The 16,351-nt window shown below is 36.3% G+C and overlaps 1 protein-coding gene across 1 annotated transcript in view; it reads left to right on the top strand.

Annotated features, from left to right (window-relative positions):
- Positions 1–16,351, top strand: part of LOC136247129 (hemicentin-1-like) — a 198,533-nt gene that overhangs the window by 78,513 nt on the left and 103,669 nt on the right. The window contains exons 20-22 of the mRNA XM_066038753.1: positions 3,353–3,685; positions 6,561–6,950; positions 7,007–7,303. Coding sequence (XP_065894825.1) covers positions 3,353–3,685; positions 6,561–6,950; positions 7,007–7,303 — 1,020 coding nt within the window. The remainder of the gene's footprint in view (positions 1–3,352; positions 3,686–6,560; positions 6,951–7,006; positions 7,304–16,351) is intronic.

The following is a 16,351-nucleotide window of genomic DNA, read 5'->3' as shown; positions in this document are numbered from 1 at the left end:
TGTATGTATGTATGTATGTATGTATGTATGTATGTATGTATGTATGTATGTATGTATGTATGTATGTATGTATGTATGTATGATTATGTACTATGCATAAAATCCTTTGATCTTTGGCAGATATAGATCTTTAAAATCCCTTAGAAAATGATATGCGTAAATGCTTTGATCTTTGTGTGATAATGAGGCCTTTAAAATCCCTAACAGACCACTGGAGAGATTTTCTGCAATGGTTAAAGACCTCTGGAGAGGCCTCTGGAGAGGTGCCCTAAAGTGAGACCTCCTATCTCCAGTTGAGGGAGTTTCCAGTTTGATGAGTAGCATTGCTGATCTACTATGCCTCTCGTAGGAGAGAGAGCAGATCATCGAGCTTCCTTTTATATATTATAACAATGTGGAAAGTGCTTGTGGGTTTACATTTCGCGCATGGTGTGATGACATGATGTTTTACCCAGCCAACAATCAATCCATACATCTACCAGTATAAAAACACCAATAACATTAATTTTTAAGCCAGTTATAGACCGCCCACTCATATCACCTTGGCATTAAAACATCGGAGTCCCTGAAATTAGGTTAGGTAATCCTAAGGCTGCAGCAAATGTTGCTGTCAGACCTTCAGTGCTGATCACTGTAAAGTGCTAATAATAATAATAATAATAATAATAATAATAATAATAATTGGCTTTGCCTTAGGTTTTAACATCACAAAAATTCTCATGGTAGGTCTTTAACTATTACTAAAAGACCTGCAGTGAGGTTCTCTAAAATAAGACCTCCTATCTCCAGTTAAAGGAGTCACCACCATGCTCACCTCACTAATGATCAGTGATGTACTAAGTAGCATAGCAGATCTCACAACTGATCACTGATCTGCTATGTCTCCCTCAGGAGACAAAGCAGATCAGTGATCTTCCTTTTATATGTGAAAAGTGATTGTGGGTTTACATTTTGTGTGAGATATGATGACATGATGATGTTTTACTCCACCCACAATCAAGCAATCTTTCAGCTAGTATAATACACCCACACCAATTTGTAAGTCAGTTAGCGAACGCCCACTCAGATCTTTGTAAGTTCAAAATCCTTGGCTTTTCCATGGCTTTTAATCATGAAGATCCTTGTGGTAGGTCTCTAACTATTACAAGACCTTGCAGTGGTATACAACAATCAGATTATAAATCAGAGTTACAAAGCGAAAAACTATTTCTTGTATAAATGCACAATCTGATACTCTAATAGAACAGTCATCCTAATAGAGCATGCAGCCAAGTAATTAGTATCTTTGCAGAGAGTTCAGTAAAGCAACTCGTCATACTTTATAGAGTTCAGCGACAAACAAATCTTCCTGTGAAGAGTTTAACTCACCCTGTATAGAGTTCAGTTCTACATAACAAGTCACTCTACAACACTTCAGCAACAAACTGTTCGTCCATACCCAGTAGAGGATTCAAGTACATTACAAGTTGTCCAGTAGACAGTTCAGAAAAAAAAGAAAACAATAACTAGTATTTAATTGTTAATTTAAAAATGTGACTGGATTTGACAAAACTAGGCTGCCACACACATTCAGATGTTTAATTTTGAAGGATCATAACCTAATGTAGGAGGTATCACAATTATAATTATTTCTGTTACTTTCACATTTGATCTGTTATTGTATAATGCAGTGTAAAAAATAGTGTAAAAATTGTAGGTAAATAGCATACTGCTTAGTATCAAGGTACAAGTAAAAGAATTGTATGTGTGTGGAAGCCCAGTTTTGTCAAATACAGTCACAAATGAAGTAGGGATTTATATATACAGTAAAAAAAGTTGTAAACCAGATATGAATGATGGTTATACAGAATAGCTCGGTGGGAAAGTCTCTACTTTGGCATTGAACAAAATTATAGATAATGTGTCAAAGTAGGGACTTTCTCACTAAGCTATGCTGTAATACAATCATTCATCTCTTGTTTCACTACTGTTTGTTACATATAGATCCCTACTTGAGTGTTAACTTAACATTTTTTATATACTAGCTAGTTAAGTTTTTTTGTTGTAGCACAGCTAGTTACAGTGAGCTTCTGACTGTTCTATTAGAATATCATACATGACTGTAGTATTAGAGTGAGTGTTGTATTAGAGTATCTTAAGTAAACCAATGTGTGTGCAGTTAGCTATAGACCAACAAGGGGTGAGGTATCTTGTAAGTAAATAGCTATTGAGGTTGTTAAAAGGTGTAGTTTCCACACTCGGTCACTTTTAGTCCACCTAGACCTTTATTTGATGGGTGTGGTCACAAACCTATCGCGAACATGATCCTAATTGTGAAATTGCAGATATCTAGCTAGTATACCCTCTTGTAATAGTATCGGGACTAACATACTTCTGAAAAATAATTGCTCTGAAATAATTCTGTGGTGTCTAAATATGCTGGTGAAAAAAGTGTTGATAAGGAAAAGTAATACCTGGATATGGTTTCGTTGGAAGAAGACAAGCAGCCTGATTAAAGATTAAAGAAACAACAAGGCACAAAGGGCCTACACTTGTCAGAATGTATAAAGGCACATCCCATTGGTGAATTTGTAATTTTAGAATAAAATGTTGGTTATACACTGCTTTGTTTGGCTTCTACGTTTGCAACTGTGGTCATGAGTGGGTGAGTGAGTAAGCCAGACCAAATTTCAAGTTTTTGGAAATTTAAAAAAAAATTATTTATATCCGGTCACTGGTAAGCATTTTCTTGTTTCAATACTGTACATATTTCATGTTAGATGGACTAATATTATTCCGCAAAGGTGATTATTGTGGCATAAGATGTCTTTAGGATGATTTGTGAAAGCAACATTTTTAGACTGTGTGTCATTTTTGGGGGATCCCTACATAAACAATATGGACAAGCAAAAAAGTAACTCCCAAAGCCGGCCATAGACTGAAAATGGGGTTGACATTTACCAAGTAATATCTATACAAAAAAAAGCCAAACTGTAAAAAAAATGTTCCCCTAATGCAAAAATGGCAGGGTGGAAAAGATGTGAAATCAAAGTTGGCAGTCAAGAAATGGCTGTGATGGCAGGTTAATTGTAAAAATTCTAATAACGACAATTGAGGTGAATTCCTAGTGCAACACAAATTCACCTGAATTGTCGTTAATAAAGTTTTTGCCGTTAACCTACCATCAAAGCCATTTCTTGGCCATCACCTTTGATTTCACAATTTTTTCACCCTTTCCATTTTGCATAGGCAACGTCTTTTTTACAGTTGGGTTGTTTTTGTGCAGATACAAATTTCACTGTATAATTAGTAGTATCACTGCTTGTTTATGGTTTGCATAATTATTTCTTTTGCTTATTCTCCCACCATACAGATGTCAGGATAGTGAGTCATCCAGCTGGTATGCCGGTCAGTGGTCAACCCAACACATTTGATTATCCCATATTGAGTAATGTCACACTGTCATGTTTGGTGACATCAACAGAAGGGTCCATATTCACAGTAACATCTTACCAGTGGAACACTACACAATGTTATTCTAATACAGCTTTTAATAATGGAAATCCAAGTTGTTTTCCTCATGGTCAAACAGCACAAAATGTGACTGGAACTGGATTGACTGCAGAAGATGCTGGTACTGTATCTTGTATTGTAACAATTGGGGAAGTGAACTATAACAGTTTACCATTAACAGTTCGCATATCTGGTAAGTTAGATCAGTCATATAATTGCAACAATCTATTAATTTTCTATACTAGTGTTTCAGTCAGCTAGGGTGATTTCCCAAAATGCTGATGAATAATTTCATTGACAATTTATAATGTTAACTAGTGAATTTAAAAATTGTTAATTTAGAAATGGAAGTAGGGATCAAGCGATAAAAACTACTGAAACAAGTGATTTGAATGATGGCAACTATTACAACATAGCTTTGTGGGGAAATCCTTACATTGGTATCTCACCACGTCACCATATATGTTCAATGCCAAAGTAGGGATTTCCCCACAAAGCTATGTTGTAATAGTTGCCATCATTCAAATCACTTGTTTCAGTAGTTTTTATCGCTTGATCCCTACTTCCATTTCTAAATTAACAATTTTTAAATTCACTAGTTTGTTAACTTTTTTTGGTATAGGTATATAGCTATTATTGATCTTTGGCACTGACTGCTCTATTAGAGTATCTCGATCTTGCTGCTTGCTTTATGCAAGCTGCTCAATTACTAAATTGAAAGGCATGCAGGGTTTCTATCTCCTGTTTTCTACAATTAGTTACAGCTGGACCATTAATAATGGGCGTGGTCCACTGATCGTTAAGTACGAGCGCGCGCTCTGATTGATAAGGGCGTGGCAGTGTGTTCTTACTTCACTAGGCTGTTTGATCGCTTTGCAAGTGTTGCTATACAGGCATCTACTTGCCCTTACAGTACGGAATCCGTTATTAGTTTTGTGGCGTCCGAATACGGCTGCTCTAAGGAAAGTGTCGATACGAATTATTAACGCCTCCGTGACTGGAAAAGAAGAAGACTATCCGTAATTGAAGATAAAAGAAAAGGCAAAGCGCAGAAGGCAGACACTCGTCGGAACCCGAAAAGGCACATCCCAGCAGCGAGTTAAATATTGTGGCAAAGAATGGTGATCCTTCGCTGCTTCGTTTGGCCTGTAGCCTTGCGAATGTGGTCAGGCAGGCAGGCAGGCTGGCAGGCAGACGAAAATTTCTGTTTTAGCGTTTTTTTAGAAATAAAATTCCAGCACTTTTCTAGTCGTTTCCTGATATATAACGCTAGAAATAAAGTTAGAAACTTGAAGACTCTTTAGTAAAAGGTTTATTTGCTGTGTGAGATATTTCTAGGATGATTTTTGAGGGATCGAAATTTGAGGCGCGCGCCAAATCCACCCGGATCCCTACTTAAACAGTACTATCGTACTGTTTGATACTGATGATACAACAATGTTTGTACAACTTCTTTGTTATATTTTTACAATGCCAGCAGTTTAGTGACATGGTAAAGTACTTATAGCTAAGCTGTTCATGGGTTCTTAAAAGGTTATCACTCCAATAGCTTAGTCTAGCAAAATATATATATATATATATAAATATAAAATTTTTTCAAACAAAATACCTATCAAAACAACATAAATCACATGCAACTTATTCCTACGCTAACCCAATATTAATTTTGCGTCAGCAATAGAACCAGTAGCTCTAGACTGAGAATAAAGTGGACCGCTGGTTCCAATATGATCATTATATCATAGAACTGTGGTCTACTTTTGTCATTGAATGTGTGGGCAGTATTTTAGATTACTAGTTTTAAAATGTAGTTATACTACATGAAGAGTAGAATATGACATTAGTCTTAGGATGAGTTTAATAACTAACAGTACAAAATGGTTTTGTAATATGAAAATATATTATAATAATTTATGATTCCATTGACCATTTCTGCAAAATACTATAAAAATCCAGGTTTTAAATACTGAATTTCTAAATCTGTGACAGTATCTGCGGGAGTAGGGTAATTAGGACACAAATTGCAGTCTGTCACATAACAGTTTATATCTTAACTATTTTGTGATGTTTGTGCAGGGGACTTTATGCTATGTATTTCCATAATTGTATTCTGTACTTGTATTGTAAAACTGATTAGTTTGATAAGTGCTGAAAAATGTGTGACCATATGTGACCGGGCCTGCAAAAACCGGGAATGTGGGCACAAACTACACCCTGTCACACTACAGATCATATCTCAGTACTGGAGCAGAATATTTACATTCTGTAAATTGTATCATAAAGCCAATTAAATGCTGATTAAGAGCGGAAAATTGCATTGCCATAGCATAGTTGTATAAAAAGTCATGAGTGATGGAAGTATGAAAAAGTAGGCAAAAATCATGTGCCCACATGGCCTATTTTCGTAGGCCCAGTCACATAATTATGATGATAGCATAAGAAGTTATGAGACATAAAAGTTAGTGAAAAAAACAATGCAAATTGTATGAGCTGATGTGCTCTATGTTTGTAGACCTGGTTGCATTTGTCAATGGCTCTAAACTACATCATATAGTAGTTGTAGCCGCAGATTAAAATAATTGTATCAAATTGTGATAAATAAAGTTGTTAATGTTCACGACAATCCAGTAAGAAAGGATTTAGCACAAGCAGAAGCAAAATTAATACAGTTGATTGTTACAAGTAATTAACTCAAAAACACACAACCTATTAAAGTAAAGGAACTGAAATATTTAGTACTTATATGAGAAAGGAATGTGACATTTCACGAGAAAGGCTCCAGGGATATACAGTAATTCAAGTAATTGTCATGCTTTAATCACTAAATTACTGTAAATCTACTGTCATCTAATTTTAGTGGGAGGAGAGGGCCTGGGAAGATTATGTCCTGTTCACTTACTTTTTTTTATCTATGCTTGCTTAATAAAAATAAACTGCCTTCATTATTTTAACCTCTCCACTATCCATGTTTTCTGCTACTTACATGTAGCTATGATTTGACTTAATGATTGCTCTTTACCAGTGATACAGTTTGATGTACAATAGTCATGTTACGTATGCTGTTGTAGGAATTGCCATTACTGGTGGAGCACAGAGCACTGGTAGTAATGAGATTACCTCTAATAACAAGATTGTTGATTATTCATTTATTAGCCCTATAAGTGGTTTGGGTCTATTGTTCCGTTGTGTAACTGGATTGGGACCTAGTGGTGGTGAGAACAATGCTGATTTGGGTAGATTATATTTCAGTAATTCAGTAATTGCAAGTGGAGGATGCACTGGTGGACGAGTAATTCAAGCACGTGGAGGAACACTTAGTAATCTTGTTGGAGTGATAAATGTACACTATTGTGAAGGATTAACTAATGGAGCTGCAGAAGGTGTTTACACTTGTACTATTAGGAACAGTAGTATGATGGAGGAGAGTATTAGGGTGGGAGTGTATAGTAGAAGAAGAAGTGAGTCAATATTGATACAGTTGTTGTATTTATTGTCAATACAATTAATCACACAGCTACTCCAGTTATTACCACTACAATATCCAGTGTTTCTGGTGTTATTGGTGCACCACTAACATTATCATGTATATCAGAAGGTTCTCCACCAGACACGTTCACCTGGATGAAGGATGGTGTAAAAATCAACTCTACTAATATCACTACAATTAGTCAGACCAGCACAACTTCAATCTATCGTAGTGACTATATGATCAATAGTTTTATTACAAATAATATTGGAACATACACATGTAGTGTGAAGAATCCTATTGGAAATGATAGTCATAACATCATGGTGGTTTCTAGTACTTTAAGTAAGTATGAATAATAATGCGTACACTGTATGTATGTATGTATGTATGTATGTATGTATGTATGTATGTATGTATGTATGTATGTATGTATGTATGTATGTATGTATGTATGTATGTATGTATGTATGTATGTATGTATGTATGTATGTATGTATGTATGTATGTATGTATGTATGTATGTATGTATGTATGTATGTATGTATGTATGTATGTATGTATGTATGTATGTATGTATGTATGTATGTATGTATGTATGTATGTATGTATGTATGTATGTATGTATGTATGTATGTATGTATGTTTGTATGTATATATGTATGTATGTATGTTTGTATGTATGTTTATGTGTATGTATGTATGAATGTATGTATGTATGTATGTATGTATGTATGTATGTATGTATGTATGTATGTATGTATGTATGTATGTATGTATGTATGTATGTATGTATGTATGTAATTGTTGTAACACGGGCATGAGGGCTTTGCCTGGTATGTACACCTGACTGCCTGAGCGCATATATATCAGGCAAATCCTAAATTCCCCATGTTATAGCTAATTATTATGTAACACTTATTAGGCTGATAGTTTGTACAGGATGATCAATCACCCAAGCCAATACGAGTGCAGCCACTGGATGTATTATGTATGCATACCTAAAATTTTTGATTGTGGGTCAGCAGGTAGTACGTTCTGGTTATGTTCAGTTATGATGAACAGACATATCCTAGAGATATCAGGGAGAATTTTGGTTACATGAGTTTAATGTGTTAATGAATCGTTTCTAACAAAATTAAGAAGTTCACTAAAGGCCTAGATAGGTAAGCTTGCTTGTAGAGTGGTTACTCTGGTAGCTTTGTGATGGGGGGTATTTCTGTATTTGAAAATATGTGGAAATGGTCAGTGAATAAGCTATATCACTCCTACTCACCTTACCCCAATGTTTTTCAACTCATAGGTAGGGAACCGCCAATTATGCTCATAATTTTACCTATTATGCTATGCTGCACTGCTCAAAAAATTCACCTATTATGCTTAAATTAATGCTCAATATTTACCTGTTATGCTCGATTATGCTCAATGTTCATGCCTTAGTTCATATGCTTTGCTACTAGTTTAGGCCACTCCAAATAAATTCTGTTTCCCGTCCTGGACTCAAGCATATTTGCTTGCGGGCGGTCCATTTCCATTATTTTATTATAAGATTGGCAGCTTTTCAAGCCATTATTTGCCTGGCACAGCCATAAAAAGCTGCATAAAAGCATGCTTAAGCTTTTCAAGTTGCAAAAATAGTGCAAACATGAAGTTTGTGCCAACTCGATAGCACTACTGACACGTGAGCTGACACTGTTTCAAGATGGCTTTTACTAAGCCTCTCAGTATGCAAGAATAACCAGAAAATAATGGAAGAATACGGAATAATGGAATATTCAGAGCTGTCAGTAACTAGATGCGGGCGGTGGACGGGAAACAGAGAATTTATTTGGAGTGGCCTTAACACTGTATACAAAAAAAATGAGTGGTTGGAGCATAAATGATAAATTCTTGCTGCATGTAAGAGAAAAGATCGATATACTCTAATAAAACAGTCAGTTTGGTGATTGTTCTATTAGAGTTACTGACTGCTCTATTAGAGTATATCGATCTTATTTTGCAATTGTCATTTTCTAGCAAGAATTTATACTATCGTACAAATATTTAACCTATTATGCTGGCATTAGGCCCCTATTTGGTGATTATTAGTTTCTCATCCAGCCTTTCTAATTATTATGATGCGGGCGGGAGGGTATTACCATTATGCCATTATTTTATAATATTAACACACTGATGTACAGACCTTGTCCAAATTGTCGTTCTTTCTTACTACAAACATTTTCTTCGGCACCAGCTGATTCTACTTTTCGTGATCGCCAACTGTTTTTCGACAGTCAACTGAAAGCCTGCTTTGATGAAGTCGATAGAGCACGATTGCAACTGGCACTGCAGCAATTTGCTAAGGAAACAACAGTTCTCCTGGCGATATATAGTGCATTGTAGCGTTCATCAACAAAAAATTATAACAGTTGGTATCACGTGTTCTTCTGAGCATTCACAGAGTAAATAATGGCTTACCATGCGGTAGCTTAAGAAGGATGCGGGCGGTGGATGAGAAACTAATAATCACCAAATAAGGGCCTTATGCTCAATGCTTTTAGGTACCTATTATGCTCAAAATTATGCCAGCATAATCGGCGGGTCCCTACTCATAGGATGGAGAGGATAACAAAGTCTCTCTCGAGGGGTCCGCCATGATTCGGAATCACGTCGAAGACCTCAGGAATCACTGGAATCAATCAAGGAATCATGGAATTATGGGAATCTGAAGCGGAATCAACTTTGTAATTAGAAATATTTTGAAATAAATGTTATAAAATTATATCGTAAATTACCGTTTAACACAGTATAACACACTCATAAGCTAAAGACGCTAACTCTCACTTGTTTTGCACCTGGTTTTACACTTTGTGTATACGCCTACGTGTATTACAGTGAGTGTTCCTGTGCGTTTCTAGTGAGGTTTAAATCTTCGCGAGTAAGTGCGAGCCGTCGCAGAAGCAGCTAACTACAGCCACTATATACTAGCTAATTCATTCTCCGTCGGCTGGCTGTTGGATCGAGGTTTCCCGGATTCCAGAACATCCTGTAATCTAACAATTTTCAATAACAGCTCCTACAAGTTCTCAGTGGGGCCAGGATCCGGTGTTCCCAACCGGAGACTTATACTAACCCTTAGCTAACTAGCTTCATTAATGAGTTGCAATACATTCTTACTATAATTATTACAGAACTCATATGGGTGAGTATATTACAATATAGATGTAAAATCATGAGGCTACAAATATAAGCTATAAAAATAAATTACAATGTAATATGTTTCAGAAGTTCCTTAAAAGTATCTATATTGTCACAATTTATATCACTAGGTAGAGTGTTCCACAATCAAATTGAACCAGGAAAGAAACTGTATTTATAAGAATCAATAGCTGTGTCTGGCTGTATAAATTTAAGTTCACTACTTCTGGTATACCTTGTAATGATCTATGAGCTATATAATCAGGAAGTGATACATCCGCAATGCTATGAATAATTTTATGGAACATCTGAAGCCTTAAATGTTTGAGATGAGTTTCAATGGTGCTCGAGTTAAGACGTGATAACATGTTTGATACACTGCTGGTTTGATATTAATCATTCATTACAAAGCGAGCTGCACATCTTTGCACAGACTCAAGTTTGTTTTTTGACCGTCTGCTGTAAGGAGCCCATGCTGCAGCTGCATATTCCATTGTGGGCTTGACGTAAGTAAGAAACAGGTCGATTCTTTGATCTTACAGGAGCAGTTTGCAAAATTTCTCCTCACAAAACTTAATACAGAGTTTTCCTTTTTGCACACATTGTCCACATGTTGGTTAAAAGATAATTTTGAATCAATTGAGACTCCCAGGTACTTGGCACACTGAACCACAGTAAGTCGTTCTCCATGAAGGTGGTAACTGGAGTATATAGGGTTTCGTTTAAGAGTTATAGATACAACCACACATTTGTCAAAATTGAAAGACATTTTCCACTTTTTCTCCCATAGCTCCAATATCTGTAAATCATCTTGCAAATCTTTAACATTTGTTAAACTATCAATTCTCCTATATAGAATGCAGTCATCAGCGTATAAGCGACAAATAGAACTTAATTCGTTAGTGATATCGATTTGATTGATTGATTTGATTTTTAAATTAGCCTCAAGTCAGTCGGCAATGCCGTTCTTCCCTGACTGAGGAGGAAACACAAAAATAGCATACATATACACATATAAATTACAACTGCACACACACAAAGACTGAACAAAAAATTACAACACACACATAGCACATACAAAACAATTAAGCAAATAATTTACAAACATAAAAATCATCAACAAATTTTACACAAATAAGAAAATAAATCGTCCTGAAAAGTTGGAGTTGTTAACATGTCATTAGGAACTGCATTCCACCAGTGGGCAGCTTGAGATCTAAAATGCTTTTGAGTAAAAGAAACTCTACATCTTGGTGGCTGTGCAAATAGCTGTGTAGTACGAGTAGCATATTGATATCATTTATGTATGTAAAAAATAGCAGAGGCCCTAGTACAGAACCTTGTGGGACACCACTCAAAACATCACAGGGCGTGGAAGTGCAACCACCACACACAACACTCTGTGTACGTCCAGTCAGGAAAGACTGATGTGATCCAGTTTAAGGTCTTTCATCAGGGTTAGCTAGTGTTGTGACGGTGTCCACTGACACTTTTGCCAGACGCAGAAATATAGAGCTGCCTGCCCAGTAATGATAAAATAAATAAATAAAAATAGGCTATTGCCAGCGAATTTCTAGCGGCTCGCAGCGGCTCGAGTCCATGCCGGGTGGAACTTAACATGACTTCAATACTCACCAGTAGGTTCAGCAGAGGTAGCTAAAGTGATACACTGTGATAGTCATCATTCTGGCTCGCTTATAGTACAGAATCCATTCTAGGGAATCGTGGAATCAACTTGGAATTACAGAATCAGCCTTGGAATCAGCCGGAATTATTAGAATCATATGGAATTATAGGAATCCCTTTTGGAATTAGACGGAATAAAGGAATCGCGAGGAATCGCTGGCAGAATCAGAGGAATCAGAGGATTCAACGTTCGGAATCTAGGAATCAACTGGAATTACGCGGTGATTCCGAATCACGTCGATCATAATCCTGAGTGGCGGACCCCTCGGTCTCTCTGTCTGAATGGTTTTCATGGGAAATCCAAGTTATGCATCCTAATCATGCGAGTATTAATCAATCCCCACAATCGATTCTGGAATTGATGTCTATATGATCACTGCCCAATTGTAGGCCAGCTACATTTCATATATAGCCCAGCTATACAAAATGTAGCTCGGGCAGCTCCTTTGATCTGAGGTGTGATCTCTGATCTTGTTTCAACAATTTTAAAGTGCCATTTCTTCAGTATACAAGCTGATGGTACCACAGGTTCTGGCAACACTCAAAATGAGCTGTTTATGATTCTTTATCCAGTTTACACTGATGGTCATGTTCACATCAGAAATAGGTTTTTGACTACATGACATCTTACTTGTGGCACAGCAGTGGGCCTGTGTGATGCTTTTGGAAAGGCTTTAAAGTACATGGGCCTAGAAGATTCTAAATTAAATTCATAGAATTTTACTGTTATGGCACCAATGTCAGTTGAAGGGGCTTCTAACTAAGGAAGTTCCATGAATTGTAATAAATTTATGCCTGTCCCACAGACTTGAGTTGTCCTTAACGATGCTCTAAAGTCTACTCACTTTGATGCTACAGTTGAATTGCTGTTGAGGCTCCCAAAAAGCTTCAAGAGTTAGAAGGTATTGTTGTTAGTCTTAAAGAATGTTTAGATTCTTCGGAAGTCCCTCACAAAGGTGGACACTGGCCTTTACGAGCCTGTGGTACTTGCTTTGTTGCACATAAGTGAGTGCTTGGAAAAGAACAATTGCCAATACAGAATATACATAAGTCATCTCAAAGCTCTAACTGAAAACCCAAGAGTAAGAGCACTTGAAAAGCCAAAGATGAAGGATTACATCAAGCAGTGGAGTGAAGGAAAAAGCTTTGCTTGGTTGTACTTTCTTTATTGATTTACTTAAACCAGCCTCTATTTGTAAAGTGTTGCTCTCACAGAGCTGCTATTTTGTCTTCCTGTGGATCTGTATTTATCAAGCAATTGAAAGTATAATGAAAACAAAGAAAACATTAGACAAGTTAAAATCCACCCCCTTAAAAGAATTACCCACAATCCAAAAGTCCTTACTCGTGGTAAGGAAGGACCATATTGGTATTTAGTTATCAAGGAGTAAAGGTCAAGAAATACCAACTAGGAATCAGGTACCTAGAAGCCAACTATATGTCCTTATTGAATCAGTAGAGCGCTGCTGGCGTAACGGTATGAAGTTGCAAGACACAGTTTCCTTTTTAATGCTTTAACCATTTTGGCAACTCATGGTTGCAAGTCATCTTCTTTTGCAGACTCGGCAATTAGAACCACAGACAAAGGGTTTGAAGCCCCTTTGCAGATGGTACGTATCCATAGATATTTCTGAGTCTGTGTTGTTATATGAATGGGAACATACACATGGTTGGCTATGCTAAGCAATACATAAATTTGGTGCTGGACTACAAAGAAGTTTGGTTGAAACTCTTTAATGCACCACTAGCTAAGCGGTGGTCTAATATTCTTGCTCTCCCAGAGCTGCTATTTGTCTTCCTGTGGGCAATGGTGGACTTTAATGTGTCTTCTCTCAACTGAAATTGATAAGCACAGGTCACCGCGCATGCCTTAAAGAAGACATGCTTGATGAATTATTGCAAATACATATTGAAGGCCCTCCACTAGCAGAATGGAAGGCTGATAGTGCAATGGAATTATGACTGAGGGAAAAGGCAAGGAGGATTACCCACAATGAAACTCATAGCAAGTGCACCCAATCTGTTATATGACTCGGACTCTGAAAAACAAGTGTTTTGTTTAGATGATTGGGAGAAATGGATTTGTAGAGAAGAATATAGTAGTTGAAATACTGATGACAATGGCGGATCCAGGATGGGGCATTTGGGGCAAATGCCCCCCCCCCCCCCCCCCCCCCCTCCCTTCAAGAAATTGCATACAAGATCGAGATACTCTAATAGAGCAGTCAGTTACTCTAATAAAGCAGTCACAATGTTCATGAGGCAGTGTAGCTTACCTATGAAGCTATAAATAGGATTTTATTTTACATAACAGATGTGATATATTTGGTAAAGGATCACTAGCTATTATTGTTGTGACCTTTTTTTTTTTTTTTTTTGGTCTTCAACTGTTTTTCAGCAAGGTGCCCCCCCTCTTTCCAAACTCTGGATCCGCCCCTGGATGATGACCTTGAAATTATTGAGCAAACAAGTACTCATACTAAAATTTAAGTAGTATAATAATATGTTTATTTATTAATGTAAATTTGTTATCATTGTAATAGCATAATTTAATTATCACTGTGACAATAACACATTTGACTGTCAATGTCATTGTGCTAATAATGCACACAATTACAATTTTTGTATCTACCTAATATTTGATGTGAATTGCTCCTGAGACAGCAATTATTTTCCTGCTAAAAACAAAACATTACAGTCTGTGATTACTATCTTGGCAATTGATTAAACTTACTCTGTATAACCTCCTAAATGCATCCAGATGTAATCTCAGAGGGGGTATTTTCCAAATAAACTCTGGGGGGGATGGGCATGCCTCCCTAGAATGAATATGCACTTTGCACACCAAGTGTGTTTCATACAATGAATGTGACTGAACAACATTATCAATGACAGGTCATGTATGAGTTTGCCCAGACATTTTGACTGTACAAATTTTTATAACTGTTGTGAGCACTGATATTTCAGTATGTACAATGCATTTTTAACAGACTTACCAGTGTCCTTCTTTATGTCTCATTCATCTTTGCTGACAGTGAAAGATGTTCATTTGGCGTTAGTGTTTGATGGCTTCAACAGAAATTGTCCCTATTTTTAATAGTATTTTTTATTGGCTACTTTGATTTCAGAAGTGCTTTTTGAACAGTTCTTGACTTGTAATGCTCTGTAACATAGCTGACAATGAAGCATAATGGATACTTCACTTTTCAAATGATAATTGATAACTGGAATGCATGGTGCAACTTCTTTCTTTTGATGCAGTAGTATGCGTGGGTTCACCAGTCATAATAATTTTACAAAACAATATTGTCAAACAAATACACCAAAAATTTGGAATTTTCAACTAGAATAGGGACCATAGCAAGTACACGATATTAAATCTCAGTAAAACAATAAGAATATTATATTGCATTATGCTAGCACTTATTATAATACTGCGATGATTTAATATTGTACAGCACTCCAGCTTGTTTCAATACTTCTGTTCTGAAGTGTGAAAATGTTACGTACATAGATACAGGCATACAAAGATACACACATACTCAAATACACGAAGGGATCCTACACTTCTTAGAAAACGGTATGTATAAAATCCTTTGATCTTTGGGAATAATGAGGTCTTTAAATAAAATCCCTAAGAGAGCTCTGGAGAGGTTCTCTATAATGAGACTTCCTATCTCCAATCTCCACCAAGCACAACTCACTAGTGTTGCAACTTGGGTGATATGTTGATATTATATCATATCGTTTGATTTTTGCCCATATCAAAAAGTATTGATATGCCTTTCAGATTTTGACATTTTAATACAATATTATATCATGTGGTCTGAATTTATATTAAAACATGCATTTTAGCTTATTTAATAGTTAATTGTAGCTTTCCATTACCTTCAGCAACTTTCAAATCACTATTACTCTTAGTATGTGGGTGGTGAAATTCCCACTGCGTGTAATCATATAGCCACCTACTATCAAATTATGAAAACCAGCAATTTACTCATATAAATTCTAGAGTAGGGACCATAGCACATCGATAAAAAGTACTGAAACAAACTGGAGTAGTGCATGATATTAAATCACAGCAAATCTATAAGAAGTGTTATATCCCTACTTTGCTCAAGATACCATAATGGAAATGCACAGTAGGGACATAGCACTTCTTATTGTTTTACTGTGATTTAATACCATGCACTACTCCAGCTTGTTTCAGTGCTTTTGACCAATGTGCTATGGTCCCTACTCTGAAAATTCCAAATTTTTGTGTACTTGTATAACTTTGCAAAAAGTGATTGTGGGTTTATATTTTGTGGAAGACATGATGATGTGATGTTGTACTCAACCTACAATAAATAAATTTATCAACTGGTATAAGTACACCCACACCATTTTAAAGTCTTCTTTCTGTATCCCTACTATGTCCCTGTAGGAAATGAAACTGAAAACAATGTTGGATTTATGCACCCAGGGCATGTTAAGCACACGAGTAAATTAATTTGGTGAAATTGCAACACATATGATTGCAGGTCAAAT

This window comes from Dysidea avara, chromosome 2, assembly GCF_963678975.1.
Source record: "Dysidea avara chromosome 2, odDysAvar1.4, whole genome shotgun sequence".
Lineage (NCBI taxonomy): Eukaryota > Metazoa > Porifera > Demospongiae > Dictyoceratida > Dysideidae > Dysidea > Dysidea avara.
Note: the sequence above shows the minus strand (reverse complement) of the source record. Positions and strands in the feature narration are given on the sequence as shown.